This window comes from Boleophthalmus pectinirostris, unplaced genomic scaffold (genome assembly GCF_026225935.1).
Source record: "Boleophthalmus pectinirostris isolate CB_2022bp ecotype Guang Dong unplaced genomic scaffold, ASM2622593v1 HiC_scaffold_12, whole genome shotgun sequence".
NCBI classification, from domain to species: Eukaryota; Metazoa; Chordata; class Actinopteri; order Gobiiformes; family Gobiidae; genus Boleophthalmus; species Boleophthalmus pectinirostris.
The window spans coordinates 34,612,923-34,638,803 of NW_026571018.1; the positions used below are offsets into that span (position 1 = coordinate 34,612,923).

Consider the following 25,881-nt stretch of genomic DNA (forward strand, 5'->3'; position numbering starts at 1 on the left):
CATGTTTTCTCTTCTTTCGAGATATGTAATGTTAAACCTTTTCTTATTTAAATAAACGTTTAGTAATAGTTTTGCTTAAACATTGAATCCAGAACAAGCATCATATAAAATAATAACAACATTTTAATTAAATAATGTCTCTGTAGTCTATCTGTAGCTGGCGGGCAGCTCTAATACATATTTCATATGATATCGCGGGCCAAATATAATTATATCACTGGCCAAATTTGGCCCCCGGGCCTGTGCTTGACATGTCTGTCCTACAGGATTTGGGAAAAGCTTAATATACCATTTAGCCCTGTTAGCGGCGCATTACATACATCACGACCAAATAGCAGCGATTGGTTAAATTAAAAAAGTACCCGCCTATCGTCGAGCGAACACATCCTAATGCTGCGAGGTCAGACGGTTTCCACGGTTTCCAAGTGAAACCAGTTGATGAATCAGGCTAAAATGTATGCTCAGTTTGCTTCTACACATTCTACAGTCAGGGAAAATTCACTTTAGGTCATGAATGAAAAAGTTTTGAAAATTTGTCAGTGAAAAAGAGTGGGGGGTATTTTTGAGCTATAAAACACCTGTAATTGAACAAATGCAAGGGACATACGTACAGCCTCTTAACGCCGACTGTCACAAATATGCAACAAACCGACAAGATATAAGTCGAGATGGCGGCAGCATTCCCCAAATGCCAGTTCGCGCATATGCAGGACCTTCCTAGGAACCTTTGGCAAGCATTTTTTTTCTAGATGTCACAAATTTGCAACATACCCAAATTTCTATTTATTTTTTTGGCTACAGTCAAAGTAATAATGTCAACTTATTTTACCACCTACTTAAAGCCAAAAACACACATAACAATTCAGGTGTTAAAGGTTTAACACCCAAATGAGGAACATTCTGAGAAAAGAAATAACATCTCCATGGAGACAAGCAAGTAGCGAACCCATCACCTTAGAAATTACTTAGTGCACCTGCTTTAATGGCTCTTTTTAGTGTAAAATCAGGTGTTTGTATCATTAAAACACAAGATCAGCCTCTTTCTGTCATAGCACTAAAATATTACGCTACGTTCAGACTGCAGGGCTTAATGCTCAATTCCGATTTTTTTGTGAAATCCAATGTTTTTGGGAGGTTGTTCACATTTCCAATTAAATGCGACTTGTATGTGACTCCAGTGTGAACGGTAAATGGTCCGAAAGCGACTGGAGACACGATGACGTCAACTGCAGCGAGCGTGCTCTGTGTTTACGGAAGTTGTCCAAACATGGACGCGAGCATTGAGCACCTGGCGATTTTTAAGTTCCTCTTGTACCGGAGCCAGAACATGAACAACTTACTTGTTTTAAAGAGGAGAAGGAGAAGGACGAGGTTTTTGGCCATGGCGTTTTGTGGGGCAGCAGCAGCGACGTCCGTTGAAAGGAACGTGTGGATGCGGAGACGTAGCCAAGAGTGGTGAGTGGTGATGTGCTTCGCTTCAGTGAGTTCATTAACAATTTTCGCTTTCGCACGTTTGTGGCTTGTTGATAACGTGTAGGTCGGATTCATGCGCTTTGACCGTTCAGACTGAAGTCGCATGTCAAAAGATCGGATATGTATCAGTTTCAGGAGCACATATCCAAGTGTCCTGGGTCGCATTTGAAAAAAATCAGATCTGTGTTGTCATTAAAAGATCAGATACAGGTCACATAGGGGCCAAAAAATAGGCTGCGTTCAGCCTGAAGTGACCCAAATCCTAAATCACAGAGGTCATGAGTAAAATGTCGGAGGCATACGGATTACAAAAATAAGTCCTTTATTCTTACAACTGGGACTCCAGTGTGTTTCCAGGTGTGAGGTCTTCATCAGAGTTTGAGTCTTACATTGTGCTCTGACAGTAAAAGTCTGATCTGGTATTTTAATGACCTTTTCAAAATGTTCTTTCCAACTCTGATCCATACCAACTTTAAAGAAGACATATTGTGCTCGTGTCTGATATATAGCCATAATCTCTGACCTGTGAATCATTCTGTTATAATGTGCATATTGTAAATTGTAATATTCATCTCAAACAGGGGTCACCCACCCTTTTGAAACTGAGAGCTGCTTCATAAGCACTGAGTCATACAAAGGGCAACAGTTTGATTTGCTCTTCTGAAATAACACATTTGCTCAGTCTGCTTTTAGTTTTACATTATTAATAATGATTAATGATAATCATCTATGTGAAGACACTCATTGCGTTAATGATTTCTCACAATGATTATCAACAATGACAGTGAGGTGGGAAATAGATCAATATTCAGCACTTTAACTTTATTCATCTCAGTAATTGTTAAACTTTTAAGTACAGTGTTACAGTTATCATCATTGCTTGTATGAGTGTGTTTACATGCATCAGTATCCCGCTTATAAATACACTATCCAGGTTTCTTGACATAATATTTTAAATGTGCAAGTACAAAAATTATATATTTAATAAACCAGGAAAAATACAAACAACCATGAGCTCCTTTAGTGCCGGAAGCTCGGGAGGCTCCTCACCAGTGGACACTGCACAGATCCACGATTCCAAACAGTATTGTACAAGTTCTACACTGCAGCAAATTCTTCATTCAAATCTTCTGCATAAATAAACTTAATTTATATAAATATATAAACCACAACCACTATAGAGCTACATCAGCCCATTTGAGATTATAACCTTTTTAATGCAGCTTTGCCACATTTGTTTACGTTTTACAGAAACAAAACTTAAAACCACGTGGCTCATTTGCGTAAACTGTAAGCACTAAAAACAGCTCGCTCATCTAAATGACTTATCTAAACTTCAATTATAATGAACATAGGTGTAGGGAATGTGCAATTAAAGCTACACATAGGCTTAAGGAATGTGCAATAATTAAATCTGCACATAGGCTAAGGAATGTGCAATAATTATAACTAAAACTGCACATAGGCTTAGGGAATGTGCAATCAAAACTGCACATAGGCTTAGGGAATGTGCAATCAAAACTGCACATAGGCTTAGGGAATGTGCAATAATTATAACTAAAACTGCACATAGGCTTAGGGAATGTGCAATAATTATAACTAAAACTGCACATAGGCTTAGGGAATGTGCAATCAAAACTGCACATAGGCTTAGGGAATGTGCAATCAAAACTGCACATAGGCTTAGGGAATGTGCAATCAAAACTGCACATAGGCTTAGGGAATGTGCAATCAAAACTGCACATAGGCTTAGGGAATGTGCAATAATTATAACTAAAACTGCACATAGGCTTAGGGAATGTGCAATAATTAATAGAACAGAAGAATGCAAGGGTTTGCCTGTTAAGGATAATTTAAGGGTCCTGTTGGTGCATCACTCGTGGTCATACTGGTCTCATATTTACTTTGTTTTATGGTGTTTGTTTATGTGCTGCTTTGTGTTGTGTTGTCCTGTTTTTTGATAAAACATGTTACCCCCTGTCCCAAGACAAATTTCTCCCATGGGAGACAATAAAGGATTATCTTATCTTATCTTATCTTAACATATTTTTAAGATATTGTCATTTTTAAATCTATGTAAATGCAAGGGTGATGAAAAAAGATAGCAACAGAATAAAATAACATTTTAGACGCAGTTCACTAATGAGTTGTGCTATTGTTAGAACCGGTCTACGGTCAGCTCGTGTAGTCCTTGAGGGTGACCTGGTGAATTGTGGTGCAATAATTCAGATACAGGATTTTAAATGTACAGAAAGCTGGAAATAAAGTCCACAGGAAGTAGTGCCACTGTCACTAATCTGCAGCTTCACCTCGATCCGTGCGCTGTGTGGATGTAAACAGACACAGGAAGTGGAAGTGAGGAACTACTCTCACCTTTTTGCTTTTAAAGAATACTTCAAACTGGATTCACAGCGCTGTTTTGTGGACTGGGGTCATTCATTGTGGATAATGTGGAAGAGATGCTGCAGTTTATATTTACAACATTTACGAGAAGGTGAGGAATAATTATTTTCTCTATTTCCTGATTTTGTCAATCCTCTGCTTTTGACGCTCTGTTTTATTGGCTGCTGCTGTAGCGTTGCTGATGTTTGGTGGTTGCGATATATGACAGAACAGCTCAGACTCACACTGACACCACACACGAGGAACACATCGGCTTCAAAATAGCACACAAAGACACAAAGTCCGGTCAGGCCTCCCCAAAATCGGAGAGAAGAACATCTCAGCCAAAATTGGGCAAATTCCCCTGTAGTGTGTGGCCATGAGTCTGCTTTAACTCTTTACATTTTAACTTTCTATGCTAAAAGACCAACAAACCAATCAACCAACAAAGTCAAACACAACAGAAGATATAAATGTGGATGACAAAAATACTGTATTATTAGTCTTTCAGCTGAATCCACATGGTTAATTTAGTTTTAATGAAATAACCGTAGCCATCTTAAAAGTCGCGCTTCGCTTTTTTTCTTCTTCCTCAAAAACATCAAAAGAAGCAATACTAAACTTGTAAAACAGTCAGTTTACAAAACATAAGACAAGTCACAACATTTAAAGATGCATCCGTTTTGCATTGTTTCCGCTTTGACCAAAAAAACCCGCGCTCTCTGCTTCCTCTCATTTCATTTCACTATCGACGTTCTCGTTCACAATGGCAGCGTGCCCTTTAGCCAGGACACAACTATACTTACTTTCACTTATGGCGCGGACCCGATTTCCACGGCGTCCCTTTGAGCCAAATGTCAGCTAATTAAGGGTTACAAGCTCGACCTTTCCCACCCCCGGTTGGGCCAGCGCTGCCAAAAGAGAGACGTGGGTGTGACTCAGGTTTACTAGAGAAACGCTGCCGCACATAGAAATCCCGATCACACACGGAGCGCTGATGTGATAAATACACAGCAGAGCCCCACAGAGCAGCAGGGCGGGTGTAACAGGGACGTGCAGGGTCAAGACGCACACTGAGACGGCACAAATGGAAAAGAAGAGCGCTGTTAATGATGAACTGAAGCAAAACTTGAGACATCCAGGAAAAAGATATGATCGAAAAGTTTATGAAAACAACTGGACTTTCTATGAACCACCTGTGCTTTAGCTTAACATCTATTAGTAGGGATAGGACGAGATCAAAAAATTAAACAAAATGGGGTCCACAAAAACGAGACAAGATGAGATTTTAACATAATTCTGAATATATAAACTTCATAGCTGAGTTTAAAAATTTGGCCTCACATTTTATTACTCATTTCATTTCATAGTTTTGTTTCCATTCTTGAAGGCAAAAGGAGAAATTAAATCTGTCAGCTGGGCAAAAGTTTATTAGGTCGAATACGTTTCACAGCTCATCCAATCTGCTTCTTCAGTCCTGGGCAAAATGCCGGTGGATTCTTCCTTATATCTGTGTGAAGGGAGGAGCTAACTACACTGAAACTACTCTGAAACTAACACATCTACCTGGTTACAGTTTCTATTTGTTAGCTAGGCCTATTGAAGTGCACTGATTGCTGGGTCATATGAGCAGGATCATTCAGGTGATGGTACTGGTGCTTTCACTCCTCTGGACCTGACCTGCTTACAGATATTGTTCTTTTGTTTGTTTTGATTTAGGTTTGAGGAATTGTAAATAGGAACATATTTGACCAAATAGTTTTGTCCAGTTGACAAATTGAATTTCTTCTTTTGCCATGGATTCTACCTGGACAACTGAGGGATTTTTCACCTCCATACTAGAACTTCTTTTTGGAACTGGAAGTGATGTAACTCACCAAAATGTAATCCTTTTTTGTCTAATCTAAATGTAAACTAAAAAAAAACTAACTTGTGGCACAAGATCTTGTATCATATCCCTATCTATTAGCCCACCATTACATCCAGTGAGCCACAGTCACTGACACATTATTCAGTCACTCTTTACATGAGGTGCCTTCTTATTTTAATTTACTCGTACATGTTCAAATCTGAATTAATAATGTGTCTGCTTTTGTCTCATTGAACAAAAGCACTTTACCAGTGAGCTTTACAGTCAAAGCCAAATGCATGACACAGCACTGAGCCATCCAGCAGCAGCCTGAGCAGGGACGCCCTGACTTCCCTCTCCACACACACACTCGTCCAGGGGGATCCTGTGGTGTTCCCAGACCAGCCCAGAGTCCACACCCCTCCCGCGTGTTCAGTTTGTATCCGCAATCTTGTTCTTTTCTTGGTCATTACCCGAAGCTCATGAGCACAGGTAAGGGAAGATTGACCAGTAAAAACAGAGATTTCCCCCGAACCTGAACGCAGAGCCAATAGAGACGATAAACTAACATGAGAATAATAATTTAGATGTCTCAAAATAAAGATTTGTATGCCAAAACAGGTTTGAGCTCTGCTGATCCTTCTTCAGGGTGCATGTCCATAATGTATGTGACCATTTAAATGTGAATTCATTTAATAAGATCAGGCATTATAAGTACCTTCTACTTCAGCCTAAACCCTTTCGGTCTAAACCCTTTCGGTCATGATGTATGGGAGGGGGGTCAGACTTAAATTCACAGAGGCCAAATTTAAAAACTAGGACAAAATCGTGGGCCAAACGAAATATGTATTGAAACGTTTCAACAACATCTACATGTTTTCTTTTCTTTTGAGATTTGTAATGTTAAACCTTTTCTTATTAAAATAAATATTTAATAATAGTTTTGCTTAAACATTGAATCCAGAACAAGCAGAATATGAAATAACAACAACATTTTAAATAAATAATGTCTCTATAGTCTATGTGTAGCCGGCAGGCAGCTCTAATACATATTTGATATGATCTTGCGGGACAAATATTACTGTGTCGTGGGGCAAATATGGCCCCTAGGCCTGAGTTTGACATGTTTGATCTATTGGATTGTAGTCTATGTTTTGTTTTGTTTTGTAGTGTTGTTAAAAAAAAATAAATAATAATAAAATACTACTAATTATTAAAAGTGAACTTTTCACCGCCAATGTGCTGATCTTAACCTGTGATAGATGGATATAGGATTGAAAAAAAAATTGTGAGTTGTTCATTTGTCTCTTTGCCTGTGCTCATCTTCTGCTTTCAGTATTTTAAGAGCACATATGCACACTTGACTTTTTGAGCTTTTAACCATGTTAAAATAGTGTTCCCTCATTAAAAATATACCTGGAGTTGTATTTCATTCACGCTTTAGTTTCAGTAATCTTCTATTAAAAGGTGCTTTGCCTTTGAGCATTCACCAGACACTCAGTTTGAAATTTCCCGGGTTTGTGACATCATAGATAGAAACCCTGTGCAGTTTTTCAGTCCATAAATCATCATCAGACTTGTTTTAAGCATTTCTTTAAAATCAATGAATGTCCGTTTTTTTCCAATTAAGAATTTTTGGCCAAATTTATTCTGATTACATGAAACCACTACTACTTTGTGTCAGTTCCAATTTTAAAACATATGAGTAAAGTTCTTCAGTTGTATCTTGAGAACCATTTTGATGTCCTTTGATGTCGATGGAAAAAACTTGGGGAACAAAACAGTCTCTTTCTTTCGCACTTGAGGCAAGCATTAGCTTCACACTTTCAGTCCTGTTAATAATGTATTACAGGGAATACAAGAGAGCTCTGTTTGACATTTATCACCATCACAAAGTGGGCAAAAAGTGGAGCTCCTGCAGAGGTGGGCAGCGAGGGAGCCAAGTGACAATGGACTCAAAATGGCACCTTCAGTCTCTGCTACAGACGACTGTTCTACTTTGAGCTTTGTGAACGTTGGCAAATTACTACGAGCAGTTACAAGTATGATGAACAATGCTTTCAAATGTTCCTGTGGCTGAAAATATGAATCAACTTTTAAATGGAGCTTAGATTGGGTGCTGTATTATCTAATAACTAGTGCTGCTTTATATCATGTAAGTAATATTGTACCTGATTTTCAAACCATAAAAGTGGAGAGCAGGTATTTAAAGAAGACATTTTGGCTGCGTTCAGACTGCAGCCTGAAGTGACCCAAATCCGATTTTTTGGCCCCTATGTGACCTGTATCTGATCTTTTTATGACAGTCTGAATGACACAGATCAGATTTTTTCAAATGTGACCCAGGACACTTGGATACGTGGTCCTGAATCCGATACATATCTGATCTTTTGACATGCGACTTCAGTCTGAACGGCCAAAGCGCATTCGTCCGACCTACACGTTATCAACAAGCCACAAATGTCATTATTCTGCGCTGAAGCAGGCGAAAATTGTTAATGAACTCCGTGTCACTGAAGCGAAGCACATCACCACTCACCACTCTTGGCTACGTCTCCACATTCACACGTTCCTTTCAACGGACGTCGCTGCCGCTGTCCCACAAAACACCACGGCCAAAAACCTCATCCTTCTCCTTCTCAATCTCCTCCTTAAAACAAGTAAGTTGTTCATGTTCTGGCTCCGGTACGAGAGGAACTTTAAAATCGCCAGGTGCTCAATGATCACGTCCATGTTTGGACAACTTCCGTAAACACAGAGCACGCTCGCTGTGGTTGACGTCATCGTGTCTCCAGTGCACATGCGGGACACTTTCGGGCCATTTACTGTTCACACTGGAGATCACATACAAGTCGCATTTAATTGGAAATGTGAACGATCTCGCAAAAACATCAGATTTCACAAAAAAATCGGAATTGAGCATTAAGCCCTGCAGTGTGAACGTAGCCTTTATGATTGTGTCTGCTCTATTGTTCTAAACTATATGACACTTTTGGATCATTATGTTCTCACTTGGACATTTGAAATCACAATATTCATCTAAAACGACTTACTCAAAGATACAGCACCGGATCTGTGCAAAAATGAAACGACTAGACTTGTCACAATAATTACCGTATTTCCCGGAGTATAAGTCGCACCAGCCAAAAAATGCATAACGAAGAAGAAAAAAAACATTTCAGTCACACTGGATTATAAATTGCATTTTAGGGAGGAAATTTATTTTACAAAATCATACAGGAACCAACATTTCAACAGGCTGAATAGGCATCTGGTATGTTAACGGAACATATAAACATGGTATATTATGTAGTATGTTATGATAGTTAAGTTAACCAAACTCTTGATCTCACTCCAAATCACTAAATCCATTGAATTCTTCATCCTCAGTGTGACATCTGAGCAACCCCGCCAACTCTAGCTACATCGAGCTTTTAGCCCGTGATGAGCTTTTTTTGTTTTCTTCATCGCAGTTTGAGTTTAGTCTCCTTTTCTCCAGTCCCTCACAAGTTTCTCGCTCACTCCAAACTTTCTTTCTGATGCTCGATTACCGTTTTCAGATGCAGATTTCACTACTTGCAGCTTGTAATCTGCAGAATATGATTAACAGTTTAGCGTTGTGTGATAGAATAAGTTAGGATGCTAAAGTGGGATACGTCTTAATGAACCGTATGCGTAAATGACGAGAAGAAATGTCTCAAACTTCAGGAGCTGGACTTCCATTCATACCTGATCGATACAAGTAGCCCTGCTCTCGTGCGAGTCTGAAATCTGCTGAAATCCTACAAGACACTGACATGATACAGACAGGACAGAGGCTCTTTCTGCTGGAGACATGCACAGTAGAGATAAGTGACAGTGGTACAGGAGTAATAGTAGTAGCAGATACTGACACACAAGACTAGAGTGGCCTCTCGTTGCTGTCAGTGCAAAAATAACATGTGAAATTATATATTTTAATATATAGGTCGCATCTGCGTGTAAGTTGCAGGATCACTCAAACCATGAAAAAAAGTGTGACTTATAGTCCGAAAAATACGGTACTAGTACAGTACTATGATACTGGCCTGGGAACACATCGGGATCCCCCCAGAGGAGCTGGATAAAGCAGAAGAAAATGCATGGATTTGTGGAAAAAAAGCATAAATTAGTTTTGGTATTATCTATAATTTCTTCAGCAACAAACTGCACTTCAAAAATTGTTAAGGTCGAAACACGACTGCTGAGTCCTTCGTGACTGCTGAGTCACTGATTAAGAAAATCAAATTGAATGACATAAAGCACAGTGGGCGTGTATCATGGCATACAAAACTCAACTTTGATTTGTACTACATTGACTTATCGTATAATATATGAAAGACAGAACTATAATTTTTGGGTGGTCAGTATTTATTGTGTGTGATTTTTCTTTGCACTGCTGATATGATTGTTTTTCTGTTATTGTTTTGTTTTGTTGCAGTATGATCAGATTTGAGGCGTAGAAGGTTGAATGAATCACTTCTATGACTCATACAGGTGCAAACTCAGAACTAAAATGTGTCATTCTGCAGTTTATTTATTGCAGCTCATGTTTTTTTTTTTTAAAATAATATTTTGAATATTTTTTTGTGGTATAAGATCCTGAGACACTTGAACTGCTCCACTTGAGGCAGTGATTCTCCACCCATATGTCAATCTATCTTCCTACCCTCACCTATGGGCATGAGCTTTGGGTAAATGCCCGAAAGAACAAGATTGCCTCTATAAATGGTTGAAACTAGTATGCTTCGCAGAGTGACTGGGTGCTCCCTTAGAGGTAGGGTGAGGAGCACACAGGAGGAGCTCTGAGTAGAGAGTCTGTTCCAAATGCCTGCCTGGAGACGTGTTCATGTCCCATCGGGAGGGGCCCCGGGGAGGACCCAGGACACTCTGGAGGGACTATATCTCTGGACTGGCCTGGGAACGCTTTGGGATCCCCCCGGAAGAGTTGGAGTAAGTGTGTGTGGAAAGAGAAGTCTGGGTCTCTGTGCTCAGACTGCTGCCTCCACGACCCGGCCCCGGATAAAGCAGAAGAAAATGGATGGATTTGTGGTTTAAATGTGGTAAAATCAATTTCAGTGGCATAAATTAATTTGACTCTTTATTTATAATTTCTTCAGCAATAAATCACACTTCAAAAATTGTTATTCTAAGAGGCCTATACACAACTGATAACTAACTAAGAAAATACAATTATAACTTTTAGAAATAAAATAGAATGGCATAAAGAGCAGTGGGCGTGAATCGCGGCGTACAGAACTCAACTTTGATTTGGTAATTGAGAAAGGAACATGACAGAAGTTCTGAAATGTCAATTTTGCAAAATCCGTCTACAAATCTAAATATTACCACGTGAATATTACCATGAGGTTTTATACTAGTACTTCTGCTAGATAACTTAATTTAACTTCAAAACTCGTCAATCCAGTCACATCCCAAAAGCATTATATAACGTCGCACATCCAGCTCTTTCTTACACTTTTGCAATTGAAAACATGTTTTAGTCACAGACAGCACTCACTAAATCGTCTGCGTTTGTTTTAATACACTCTGCTGCAGAAAAACAAGTCAGGCACTCCAGCTTTAACCTCTCATTTACCTCATGATGTGTTTGAGTCTACAGCTGCTTAAACAGAGCCATCTACATCCTGACTTTACACCAGAGAGACGACGCCCAGAGACTTAATCCCTCAGGCGAGCTCTCCCCCGGGGCGAGCTACTGGAGACACTCTGCGCTTTCACTTATGTCACTCACTTCATTTTTTATATTCACTTACTCAAAAGTTTCTCCCTAGTCTTTTTTTACCCCAAGGTCCTAAACAGCAGTGTTAAATTCCAAGACTTACAAATATTTTACTCAATAATACTTCAGATATTGACGTACGCAGTATTCTTACTAGTGTATTGTTTCATACACTACTATTTAAAACTTTGGACATGTCTTCTTTTTCAGTTTATTACTTTCTACATTTTATATACGTACAGTAGAGCCTGCACCCGCGGAACCCGACGCAAAACAGTGCGGCGTGGGACACATTTTGAAAGCTCATTGCGGGCGCGGGTGGGAGCAGGACTGCACAATGTGGGAGCGGGCGGGTGGGATGATGAAACTGCAGTCCCGCAAAACTAAAGATGAGTGAAAAGTAAAGTATACAAATGATGAATGTAAGCCTAATGCCGGATATTTTATTTGGCCTTAATAAAAACATTTTAAGCAGCCTTGCGTATGTGGTCTAACCTCGTGCACATTTTAGACAATTCCTTTCCACTTCTCCATGCTTGATCTTTGAGCTTAAGAAAGCGAACGTTCCCATCTTGGGGGATTTAAGAGTGGGTGAGAGAAAAAATATTGCAGATGTGGGTGAGAATGGGACTGAAAAATATTTTTTTTTGTGGGAGCGGGTGGGAGCAGGACTGCACAGTGCGGGTGAGGGCGGTAGTGGGACTGAAAATTCAGTTCCGCGCAGACCTCTAACGTACAGAAGACGTCAAATATATGAAGCAAGATATGGGATATGGGATTATGTAGCAAAGAAAAAAAAAAATCCATCCATTTTCTTCCACTTTATCTGGGTCATGGAGGCAGCTGTCCACCCCAGACTCTCCTCTTAGATTTAGACTTCAAACTTTATTGATCCATAAGGACTCCACCTCTGGGGCGACCCCAAGGCGTTCCCAGGCCAACCCAGTGACATAGTCCCTCCAGTGTGTCCTGGATCGTCCCCCGGAGCCTCCTAATGGGACATGCCTGGAACACGTCCAGACGGAGGTATCCAGAAGGCATCCGGAACAAAGTCCCTATCTCTAAAGGAGCACCCGGCCACTTTGCAGAGGAATCTCTTTTTGATCGCTTGTATCCACGATCTTGTCCTTTCAGTCATTACTCAAAGCTCATGGACAACTTTACTTATTTATTGATTTTAATTTTAAATCGAAATCCTCAAAAGTAGCTACCTTTTGTTTTGTTGACAGTGGTGCAAACCCCTGGTGAGCTTTTCTCTTCATAACAGTGCCTTGTCAGGGTTATGAAACCCCCAAAGTGCAAAATAGTGATCAAAACAAAAGGTGACTATTTCAAAATTTTAAAAATACATATACATATCTTTTGCAACAGATGTGATCTAAAAATTTGCCTTGGGCGCCTCCATGTTTGTTTATTTGGTGCTCTGTTTTGTCTGTTTTGATCAGTTCTAACTGACTTTGTGCGCCCTCTGGTGGTTATTTAACAGAACAGTCTTGACATTACACACTTTAGGTAGTATAAATGCAGTGAAGGTTACTGCACACACACTACATGCACAGATCCATTTATGTCAGGAAGTGGAACATACATGAACCTTAAAGTTGCATTGTGCAACTTCCCTCAAATGTTTTTCTCCATGGAGATGTTATTGCTTTGTCTGGAATGTTTCACAGTATGATATTAAACCTTTCTATCTTCATGGAGACCAAACCAGACAAAGTTACAGGTCAGATCTGTGGAGAGGCATCCCCGCTCACAGTCAGAATGCATATTTTTCAAGGTATTTTTTAGCTATAAAACCACCTATAATTGAATAAATGCAGAGTAGAGCTGTTTAATATCACACTGTGGAACATTCCTTCCAGAGCAATGACATATATCCATAGAAACAAGCAGGAAGCGGACCCTCCACAATAAAAGCTACACAATACGCCTTTAAAACTATTCCGTAAATGTCCAATTACGCGGTGCATATGTTTTGACACTCATTCGGAAAGTAATTTAATGAATATCTGGTTTTAATTTGGGTTTTTGACAGCCTATTTATTAGTGTGAATCAAAACACGACTTACGGGCATGTTTTGGATGAGGATAAAACAGACTCACCAGCCACGTTCAGCATAATGGATATCAAGTTCGCCCGATTCATGAAGAGCACTTGAAAAGCTCTCCACGTACGAGCCCGTTACAAATATGATTGAATTCCTCGTCCTGATGTTGATTTCCGTTGCCGGGGTGTGGTGCGGCGTGGTAATTGGCCAAACAGAGCTGTGCACTTGATCATCAGGAGCAAATGAAGTCGAGTTGAGAAGAGAGCTGTTGAATATTGGATGTTTTTTTTTTTTTCTGGGGCGTTCGAAGTCAGTGGTGGAAATTATGTACTGTACTTAAAGGTGCACTGTGTAACTTTTTGGTTGGAGGTCTATCATCTGCTTGTTTCTGCCTGAGATGTTCCACAGTGTGACATTAACCAGCTCTATTTTACATTTCATCAATTACAAGTGGTTTTATAGCTCAAAAATACAGACACAAACTGGTATTCTGACTGTCTGTGGGGTCGCCTCTCCACAGATCTGACCTGTAACTTGATCTAGTTTGGCCTCCATGAAGATAGAAAGGTTTAATGCCATATTGTGGAACATTCCAGACAACACAATAGCAAAAAACATTACATTTGAAGATTTACTAAATCTCAAAATCGCCGCAAACTACTTGTTTACTCTTTAAATACAGCACATTTTAAAAGGGTACCTTAATACTTTCAAGTTAACAGCCACCTTTTACATTTAGTTCAGTAGAGACGGAAATTATCCAATTGAGCGTATGGACTTTAAAAACACAGTGGAGCACTTCCTGTATTACCATTGTTTTCAGTCTGAGAGAAGAACTCAGCCCAAATATGCAGGGTTTTTTGTTAAACATGTGTGAATGAAACAAAACACAACTCCAGGTCTGTTTGTGATGAGGAAACTACATTACAACATGGTTAAAAAAATAGTGTACTGTACTTTTTGGACTATAAGGCACACTTAAAATCCTTTCATTTTCTCAAAAATCAACAGTGCGCCTTGTAATCTGGTGCACCTTCTGGTTGTGCTTAGTGACCTCGAACTAACTTCATGTGGTACACGGCGCTCAAAAATCTGTCAAAATATTTTAGTACGATTTTGGTAAGATACGAAGCCGCTTGATGGATTGTTGGAGCATTACGGCTACCGTAGTCAGGAGTCTCTTGGAGTTTGTCCGACAGAAGCTGAGCCGCATCAGAGCGTGCAGTTTTTTTCAGAGCTTATAGTTTATGCAAATGAGCCATGTGGTTTTAAGTTTTGTTTCCATCAAATGTAAACAAATTTGCACAAAGCTGCATTAAACACATTATTACTCAATGTATATTTGAGTCCTCCTCATAGAAAGTTAAAAACCAAACTTTGTGCTCCAAAAAGCTGCTAAGAAATGCTGTGTTGGTCGAGTAAACCACATCTTGCGTGTAGAATGCGTGAGAGGCGTACGTAAACCATGTAATGCCAGCTCGCAGGCAAGTCGGTTATGCTAGAAACGTAGGGAGTTTGTTTGACAACCTAACAGCCAACAGATAACGAGGCAGCCTTGTTATCTATTGGCTAATGTTTAGCTGGCCCCACCACGTCCAGAGCTGATGGATTTTCATTCCCTTTTTTTGGTCATCATAATCACAAGGCTAGTGCGTCTTTATAATGCTATCATTGACAATTTGAAACAAACAAACAAACAAAAAATCCTCCATAGAACCTTTAAATGATCCACTCACATTCACATTCGTAATACACATTCACCAAGACAGGGAGGCAACGCGATCTGCCAATGGATCGTGGACGTCTGGGCTAAGGAGATCAGTCTCAAGTGTCGTCTGTTTGTTTCGCTTAAAGTGCTTTATAATACGGTGCACCTTATGTATGAAAATAGATGAGAGAATTCAGCATTACTGATACTGCGCCTTATAATCCGGTGCGCCTTATAGTACAAAAAATACGGTAATATAAGCCCTTTCATGTGATACTTTTACTTAAGTTACAAAATTTAGTATTTGTTCTTTCACCACTGTTCAGAGTGCTCTCAAAAGTGCTGGGATGTTTTCAGAAAGCAGAGTATACACAGAACTAAGTGTACTATTTGACCACTTTTCAGGCTTTTAAGAGGAGCCAGCGCAGTACTCAAAATACAATACAGTATGTTTGGTACAAAAGTGCGGTTTCATGGTCAGGCAAAAATAAAAAAGTTCTGTTTTGACATTTGAAATATTGGTTTAAAGGCGCCGTACGTGATTTTTACTGTTTTAAAAATGTGAAAAACAACTATCTCATTTTAGACAGTTTGCAGTGGTCCAAAGTTATTCCTCATTTACATAATAAACATAAAAACGCTTTATAATCAGATACAGACAGCACACAGCGGACTTATTCTGATCAGAAGAGCTCTTTATACAATATATGTGCCCTTGAGCAAGACACTTTTTGCTCAAATACATGGAAAAAAGCAATTTGATAACTTAAAAACATTGGTATGGGCTTGCGTATTTCAATCACGAATTGCTAAAACAGATGCACTGAATAGATTAAAGGTGCACTATGTAACTTTTTCAGGGGTCCGCCACCTGCTTATCTCCATTGTGATGTCACTGCTGCTGAGCCCGGAACGTTCCGCAGTACACAGTCAAAAATGAAGTGTAAAAGTGTAGGTTTACCGCTTAAAAAGATCATTTCGACATTGCGTCCGTGAACATATGGTCCTGTTCCCGAGAGAGTTAAGTTTCCTCTTGAGACAGAGTTCATGTTTCAGAGTTCAACACTGGGCAGAGTTAGTGTTTGACTCCGTACTGACACTAGTTGCATTTTCAACATGTTTTTTTTTTTTTTTTTTTTTTATGTGCGTATTGAAGATTTGCATAAGTAACAGAAGGTGGATTTAGAAACCTTCATTTGCATAAAAGTGTATTTGCTCCAGGTGGATTTTGATTTATGCACATAACAGGTAAAGGTGCATTGTGTAACTTTTCTGAGGAAAGGTCCGTCAACTACTTTAAATACTAATTCTAATACTAATACTAATACTAATACTACTCCAAATACTACTACTACTACTCCTCCTCCTCCTTCAAATACTCCTACTACTTCAATTACTACTAATCCTACTCCTACTTCAAATACTCCTACTCCTACTTCAAATACTCGTACTCCTACTTCAAATACTCCTACTTCAGATACTCCTACTCCTACTACTTCAAATACTATTCCTACTCCTCCTACTACTACTACTTCAACTACTACTCCTACTCCTACTTCAAATACTACTACTCCTACTACTTCAAATACCAATACTCCTACTCCTACTACTACTACTCCAACTCCGACTCCTACTACTACTCCTCCTATTCCTACTCCAAATACTACTACTCCTACTACTCCTATTACTATTACTACTACTTCAACTACTATTACTACTACTTCAAATACTATACCCACTCATTTGCATTTAAGCAACAAAGAAAAGTGGAAAAAAATAAATGTGGAACCATAGAAATATAAAGGAAAAAAAGTGGACATAAATAAATGTAGCAAATAAATAAATGTGGACATAAATAAATTAGTAAAGGAAAAATGTTAAAATAATTTTAAAATGTAAATAAATAAAATAAATAAATAAATAAATAGTTGTAAAAAATAGATCAAGAAATTTAAATATAAATATATGTACTAATAAGTAAAAGTAAAAATGTATAAATTATTAGAAAAATAAAAAAGAGCATATTTTAGCTTTTTAATCATCAGAATGCATTTATTTATTTACACATTTATATTTTTATTCGCCATTTAATTTAATACTTTTCAACATTTATTCTTGTATTTATTTATTTCTAATTGTTATTTTTGGTCCTCTATAGTCCACTCCATAGAGCTAACCTGTAACTTAGTAGAATAGTGAACATGTCTCTAGTTACTGTGGAACATTCCTGACAAAGCATCTACATAAGGAGAGAAAAAACAAGTCTGGGAGGGTATAAAGAAGAAAAAAGGATGAAAAGATGAAATGGCTGAAGTTTGTGCTGCTGCGGTTGACATTGTTCCCAAAGTGAAAGTGTCTAGAATTGATGTTATAACTCGGCGAAACTACAAGAACCAAAAATGAACATCTGCTCCAAAATGTCTGCTGTATATCTGTGTGAACTGGAGCGGTGTCAGTGTGCACCTGTCCCTCTTCTCAGGTGTCCCTGTCGCTCCCACGGCTCCACCTGCTGTCCCCCTTACTCACCCGCACACTTTCTCATGACATACGACGACACGCAGACGAATGAAGCTTCAAATCAAATGGCTTCAGTGTAAGACTTATAAATTATGTAGCAAAGTGTGCTTTTCCATTATAGTATCCGTCCATTTACTTATTTAATAGGCTGGGGATGACTTCATTGTCCATGGGGAAGTGTGTTCCTGTGTTACGCAAAATGGATTCTTGTGAGTTTAATGTTGTTACGTCATCAAAAACAGACCTGGAGTTGTGTTTCGTTTCAATCACACGTTTGAGTCATCCTGCTTTATTAGTCGGTCTACATCAGGGGTGCTCACACTTTTTCAACATGCGAGCTACTTACAAAATGACCAAGTCATAAAGATCTACCTGATACAAAGCCAAGCAAACTGCACTGAAACACTCTGTGCCCCTTTTTTGGACCCTCACCCACAGTTTGAGAACCTCTTCTTTAAGAGAACTTCCTCTGGCACTTTACACAAAACTGTGAAAAAAGTGAAGGAAGATTTTTAAACCTGTTTTTTAAAGTTCCAAACTGGAGTTGCATTCTTTTCTGGTTTTGCAGTGATATTTACCAGCCTCTGCACATTTACCAAACCAAACGTACATTATGACAAACACAGATGCATTTGTGCACTTTTGTTAGACAAACTTCAGCCAAATGTGGCAGTAGGTCTGTTCTGTAGATCCGCTCTATGCTGTAGACCTGCTTTGTGGCAACACTGTAACACAAATTTAGACTCGTTTTTGCTTCACGTTTGGTCTTGCTCTTCTAATCAGCCGCACTGTGGGAGGGGCTTGTGTTCGCTGTACGCAGGAAGGAGCGAGAGCGTGAAAAGGCGAGGGGCGGCGTGCTGACGTGAGGCAGATGGACAGGTAGGATGTTTAGGAAGTTGAACCTGCCCTGTGATGCACGCTGGTACACGAGGGCACACACTCTGTCGCAGACGAGCCGTGCATAGGGAGCGTGTGTGTTTGTGATGCGCCGTAGAGTCTTCCGCGGGTTTCAAATGAGCGCACAGGCTGCACTGAGACGCCCCACACGCTCCTGCACCCCGCTACAAGTTTATTACCAACAGCAGCGGCCGTAATGAAATATGATCGCACTTTGGTCTTGTCTCTCACTCAAGGTCTGACACTCAACGAGACCAAACGCGAGTCCGAGACGAGTAGACACAGCGATCCACCCCCACGACCTTGGCGATCGACTGGTAGATCGGGATCGACGTATTGAGCACCCCTGGTCTACATCTCCAAAGCTCAAAATGCTCTGCTCTACATTATAATATCACTAAGTGACATTTTTAATGATCTGATTAAATAAGAGAGGAGCCACAGTGCGCACGGACAAGTTTGATATAGGACGCTGAACTTTTTTGGTCATTCTGATCTGAGCATTGAGAGGAAAGGCACGACTCCCCCTCCTCTCCCAGTTGCTCTCCCTACTCTTCTGTTCGGTCGCTCCGTGGACAGAGAGGAGTCTTGCTGCGGAGTGCGATTGCCTGGTTAATGGTTAATGCGCGTTCGCACGTGCGGAGCTAAAGTGAAGCTGTAATGGAACTCTTCACATGTAGCCTAGAAGAAACGATAAAATCTGGGCCGACGTGTTTGCAGTTTGACAGGGAGCGACAGACGACTGAATGAAGAGAGAGAAACAGACATGATGACGGAGCTAACAGACAGAACCAACTGAAAACTAGTTCATCCTCATCCTCCCTAACCCTCTGTTGAAGACCTCTGTTGTCTCTTGTAGCAGCTGATATGCACACACATAAATCTAAACAGACAAAACGTATCATTATGTAAAGTAGATACTGTACAAATAGAGTTTCTTGTAATCTCTTCTGTAATACGTGCTCGCTTATTGCATATTTTCAGTCCAGGCAGTGCTTTTGGTGAATCCCAGCAGAAGCTTAATCTCTATCTATGCAAATATACAGATGTGTGTTTGTACAGCTCCAAATGTATTATCCCAAACCAGATTCCTACAGCCTTTATGAGCGGCTCTGAAGTGTGATTATTTGCGCTGAAATGAGCTGCAAATCTGATGCCGACCCTCAGTTCTAATCTTGGTGTCTTTCTTTTCTTGTGTTTTCTCCGCAGAGACATCAAACCTGACAACATCCTGCTGGACGAACATGGTAAGTGCGACGCAATTATTGTGTAAAGACAATCAGACAGAACATCAGCTTTGGCCTTTGGGTGAGCTTTGTCGAACCCAGATGTCTCTAACCTTTTTCCTCCGGTGAGTTACCTTTTACAAAACAAAAATGCCAGAGAGATATTCAGAGCTATTTCAGCGGTCGCAAGAAATTGGGCAAATATAAGATTCACGGTGAGTGTTACCCCCAGTGTACACTGACTGCAGGTGCGGTTTGGGTTCGGGTTTGGTGTGGTTTTACTGTGACTTGACTGATTGCGGTCTCTGCTGCTGTGCGGTCGCGGCGGGCTACATGCAGAGTGTGGAAACTGGGCTCCCAAGACATAGTATTCAAGGAGATTCACGCTCTTGTCAGGTGTTCACGTGATAGATAAGAATGTACAAGAAGCCTTGTTGGTAAAAAAAAAAAAGAAAAAAAGTGGCATTTCACACGATGACCACTTTCTCGCACCTTTGGATACTGTGACCATTTACCATTAGTAAGTACATTTGCAAAGTACCAGGAGTGTGCAGGAATATTTTATTCTGAAAATACATCGAATCTGTAAGTCTTGCGCATCTGATTTCCTGTTTTGCTCATGTGATTTTGCCAGCTTGATGTCAGAGACTGATAGTCAGGCTGGCGCCACCTAGTGCCTCCGCTCAATTTCATTTCTCTTCGGCGACTAGGTCAGGAATCAAAACACACTAGATCAGGGGTGGGCAAACGTTTTGGCTCGGGGGCCACGTAGGGTTCTAAAATTTGACTGAAGGGCCGGACAGGAGACAGGACATGACGTGTTAAGAGCCCGGCTCCATTGCACTTGTATTTATGCTCATGTAGGACGTATTCTGCAATTGTGCTGCAACTTTCAGACGAGTAAGCTTCAGAAATCACGACAAGTGAAAGAGGTCTTCTCCACTGCACACCACAGGCGAGCATGAGTCCTGAGCACTTAGATCTCATTGAGAAACAGAGCCCATGCCACGAGGTCACACGTGCTGTAAAACTAGACCCTTAAGACGTTCCATGCTTTAAGATTTGTCACACAGCATCTATAAGTCTTTTGATTTTGCTTTAAAACCACTCAAAATGGAAACAGTGCAGCCTTATGTCTTGAACACTTCTACCTCACTCATGGTCCGAATATGCCGCACCTCAATGTATATATAGTGCGCCATCTACTGGGAAATGCAGGAAAAATAAAACATCAACAAGGTTTATTATTGTAATTTATTCAAGTTCAGTGGGCCGGATTAAAAGGTTTAAAGGGCCGCGTACAGCCCCAGTTTGCCCACCCCTGCACTAGATTGCAAAAACCCTGGAAGTGTGAGTTTGGCCACCAGCCAATCAGTGAAGAGCCATATATTCTGTGTTGGCAACGATTCTCGAGATCGAGGATTTAGAGCTGGAATAAAGAGAATGTTTGGTGAATTTTATCAAGGGGAAAGACGTTATTGTCCTCCTTCCTACAGGATTTGGGAAAAGCTTGATATACCAGTTATCCCCATTAGCGGCACATTACATACATCACAACCAAATAGCAGTGATTGGTTAAATGAAGAAAGTACCCTGCCTACCGTCGAACTAACAAATTCTAACAGTGCGAGGCCAGACGGTTTCTACGAAGTGAAACCGGCTGATGAATCAGGCTAAGAGACAGCTGAAGTGTCCGGCAAAAATAGACTTCTTGCGAATTCTTTCTGCAGGCCCGAGCCCCACCCCCATCTACACCCGCACTGCAGCGAGGTCAGTGTGGCATTGTGTTACTGATATTAATGACTTTTAATGTCTTCCGGGACCTGAGCGTGTCCTGAACCCGACCGCACCTGCTGTTAGTGTTCACTGGGTGTTAGATGGGGACAGTTAAAAGGCTATAAAACATGAAACCATTATCCATTTATTAGTGCACAAAGTCATGCATCAAAATAATGGCAGTTAATACATTTTTTGTTAACCGGCACAGTACATATAATTCAGAAATGCCTTGGTGAGCTTCGAAGGGAGTGGAGAGCAAGTGGTACCTCCTGACTTTCAGGTTGGAGCGCTCTGGTCTAACCCAAAACCTTAGTATGCATGTAACAATAACCAAAATATTGTGATATCATATCGCCAAAAGTCTCACAATAATACCATGGGTCGTCACAATATATTGAAATACAAGTTTCTCTGCTTAAATTCATTGTTATGGTGCATCAACAGCTACAAAACACAGAGAACAACATAGACCATGATCCTTTGCTCTGTTTTAGTCCAATCTACATGATGAAATAACTGTTATTAAACACTTTGGAATCTTAACTATTTGCATTATTGACAGAAATATTCACACTTTTGTAGCCTCCACAAAATACCATAATAAAAATAGGTGTTAGGGATGGAACGAAAGAAACATAAAGCGCACACCAAAATTCCTGGGAGGTGCAAATGCAAGGAGCAGCAAGACAAAAGTGAAAAAATGCATAGCACACTCAGATGACCGATGTCCAATTGCTTTTTTATTTTTTAAAAGCCTTCGTCAGATATCTTGCTTGCTTTGGACCACAGCACACAAAGCAAGCAAGATATCTGACAAAGGCGTTTTTTTGCCGAAACGTTATTTTAAAAATAAAAAAGCAATTGGACATCGGTCATCTTGAGTGTGCTATGCATTTTTTCACTTTTGTAGGGATGGAGTGAGACATAATTTCCACAAGGCGAGACGAGATATGAGATTGGGTCCACGAGAATGAGACGACGAGATTTTACCACAATTCCTGATATATACATTTCACGATTAATTTTCCAATTTTGGCCTCACAATTTGATTTCATATTTTTATTTCCATTCTTCATGCTTACTCATGAACTTATCACCAAACTTGATCCTTATTTGAGGCGGTCTAACACTACTGTGCGCTTTTCAGTGACCAAGCAAAACTTAGGCTGCGTTCAGACTGCAGCCTGAAGTGACCCAAATCTAATTTTTTGGCCTCTATGTTCCTGTATCTGATCTTTTAATGACAGTCTGAACGACACAGATCCGATTTTTTCAAATGCGACCCAGGCCACTTGGATATGTGGTCCTAAAACCGATACATATCTGATCTTTTGACATGTGACTTCAGTCTGAACGGCCAAAGCGCATTCATTCGACCTACACGTTATCAACAAGCGACAAACGTCACTATTCTGCGCTGAAGTAGGTGAAAATTGTTAATGAACTCTTGGCTACGTCTCCACATCCACACGTTCCTTTCAACGGACGTCACTGCCGCTGCCCCACAAAACGCCACGGTCAAAAACCTCGTCCTTCTCCTTCTCAATCTCCTCCTTAAAACAAGTTGTTCATGTTCTGGCTCCGGTACGAGAGGAACTTTAAAATCGCCAGGTGCTCAATGCTCGCGTCCATGTTTGGACAACTTCCGTAAACACAGAGCACGCTCGCTGCGGTTGACGTCATCGTGTCCTCCACTGCGCATGCGGGACATTTTCAGGATGTTTAATGTTCACACTGGAGTCACATACAAGTCACATTTAACTGGAAATGTGAACGACCTCGCAAAAACATCGGATTTCACAAAAAAATCTGAATTGAGCGTTAAGCCCTGCAGTCTGATTGTAGCCTTAGAGTCCTTTTTTCTTCATTCTCCTTCATGATTTTAAGTTATTCTGATGTAAAAGAGCCGTCTGGCACCAAGGCTGTTTGTTTTGACAGGTTTTCTTCGCAAATGCACACACACGAACGCACAAACACGCACACAAACACACGCGCGCGAACAGGCACACGCACACTAAACTGCTGAGGTCGGGGGGGCACTGGGCAGCTGCTCCGGGATGGCAGCCCTGTCTCATCACTGTCCAACAGAAAGAGGAGAGAGGAGAGAGAAGGACAGGAAGATGGAGCGAGAGAGACCGAGGGAAAGAAAGGGAAAGGGGAGAGGAGGAGCAGAGAGGTGAGAAGGGGAGTGAAAGACTGAAGGAGGAGAAGGAGAGAGGAAAGGACGAGACCAGAGAAAGAGTCAGACAGAGGAGAGGAGAAAAATGATGAATCAGGAAAGTCAAGATTTAGCAGTGAAGAGTAGAGTAGAAAAGAAGGACTAAAGAGAGAGTGTTATACTCTGAAAACACCAAGCTAGACAGTCATGTATGTGATACTTCTGTACCTGTTACTTTACTCTTATTTGAAGGGTAGTTGGTTAAGGTACACTTTATTTGTAGTGAAATGTTCAATGTCAATGTAATGTGTGTAGAATCTCTCAGTCCACAGTCGGAAACCCGCAAATCGTTGGTGAAATGGGTGGATTTTAATGTTCTTTAATTTTACGGGCATGTATGCGGGGTGGGTAGTGATTACACACGGGTGGATCGTTTGAATCAAATGAACATCGAACGGGAGAAAAATACTTGACACACATCCAAGACATCTGTTGCCCTGGAAACAAATGTCATTTCCCAGTCTTTTCCTGGAAAGATGGAACAGGCTGAGAGACACTTTAGTGCAGGGGTGTCAAACATAAGGCCCTGATTTTCTACTAAAATATTTTAATTATATTTTCTTTTAAAATATTGGTAATTTTTGGTGCCGCGTCTCCAGCGTCTCTGTACGTGGCCCCTCCCACCAGAGCAGCACAAATGAAGACTTGTCTCTTTCCAAACGCTCTTAAAGGACGATCGTTTTGACTGTTGACCGTGACACCCTCATCAGAAAAATGTCAAAAATGAGAAAAGTGTGCAGGGTTTTCCAAGAAAAATGGACTTATTCCTATTTGCAAACAAGTTCATGTTAAAACATTGTGTTAAAATCGTATTTTTCTTAAATTTTCAGGTTGTTCATAATATTATAATATTTTGTAAAAGAAAGAGTTCATCAATTAAAAACGATTTCTGTCATAGATTTATTTATTGCTATTTTTGGTATATATATGCCATGAGTTTTCTGATCCGGTCCCTTCAGGATCAAAGTAGGTTGGATACGGCCCCAGACCAAAATGAGTTTGACATCCCTGCTTTAGTGTATTTATTACATAAAATCATCAGCAGAGGTAATTGGCTTGGCGGCTATATATTTATAACCCACTAATTACACAGCCTGGTTTAGTCCTGGTTTAGTCCTGGACTATTGGGGTGGTTGGGTGGGGTGGGGGGTTGTGTGGGCAGGTGCAGATTTAACTTTGATATAATCACGGGTTATCGGGCGGGTGTGGTGCTGTACTGCGCGAGTGCGGGCAGGTGCAGGTCTCCAAAAATGGACTGGACTCGTGCAGGACTTAGTCGTTTAGGTAGAATCCATGGCAAAGGAGAAATTTTTGTCAACTGGACATTTATTTAAGTCGAAAAGATTTCGCAGCTCATCCAATTCTTCAGTTCTTCTACTGTTCAGAACTGAAGGAGCAGCTTAGACGAGCTGAACGTTTTCGACCTAAATAAACACTTGTCCAGTTGACAAATTAAATTTCTCCTTTGCCTTGGCCTGTAATGTTCCGTGGTATGACATTAAACATATCCCACTAGCATTTATTCATCACAGGTGTTTCTATTGCTCAAAAATATAGTAATTCCTGTAAAAGCGTCTTAAGGAACACAAATGTTCAAGTCATTTCATATTGACGACATAAAGCATTTGTCATTTGTAGATAGTGGGAAGAGGAACCAAAACACACGCTGCCTTGTAATTATCAGTGGTGTTGTAAACTCCACACCAAAAAACAACCAACCAACCAAAACAAAAAACAAAACAAAAAACAGTGTAATGCTCGGCTCCTTCTTCTGTAATCTTTATTTTTATGGAAATGTTATTGCCATGTATGTTCCACTATATGGACAGTGTTGGGGAGTAACAGATTACATGTACCGGAGTTACGTAATCAGAGTACAAATTATGAGTAACTGTATTCAGTTACAGTTACCGTTTCAGTGAGCGGTAATTGGTTTACAGTTACTTTGTTGAAATAAATGGATTACAGGGCGGTCATTTTCAGTTTTCACATTTTGGGATAAACCAGGACTAAAACCAGG

General features: G+C 40.2%; 1 protein-coding gene across 1 annotated transcript in view; it reads left to right on the top strand.

Annotated features, from left to right (window-relative positions):
• stk32a (serine/threonine kinase 32A) overlaps positions 1 to 25,881 on the top strand; it is a 209,080-nt gene that overhangs the window by 103,818 nt on the left and 79,381 nt on the right. The window contains exon 3 of the mRNA XM_055149060.1: positions 19,848 to 19,885. Coding sequence (XP_055005035.1) covers positions 19,848 to 19,885 — 38 coding nt within the window. The remainder of the gene's footprint in view (positions 1 to 19,847; positions 19,886 to 25,881) is intronic.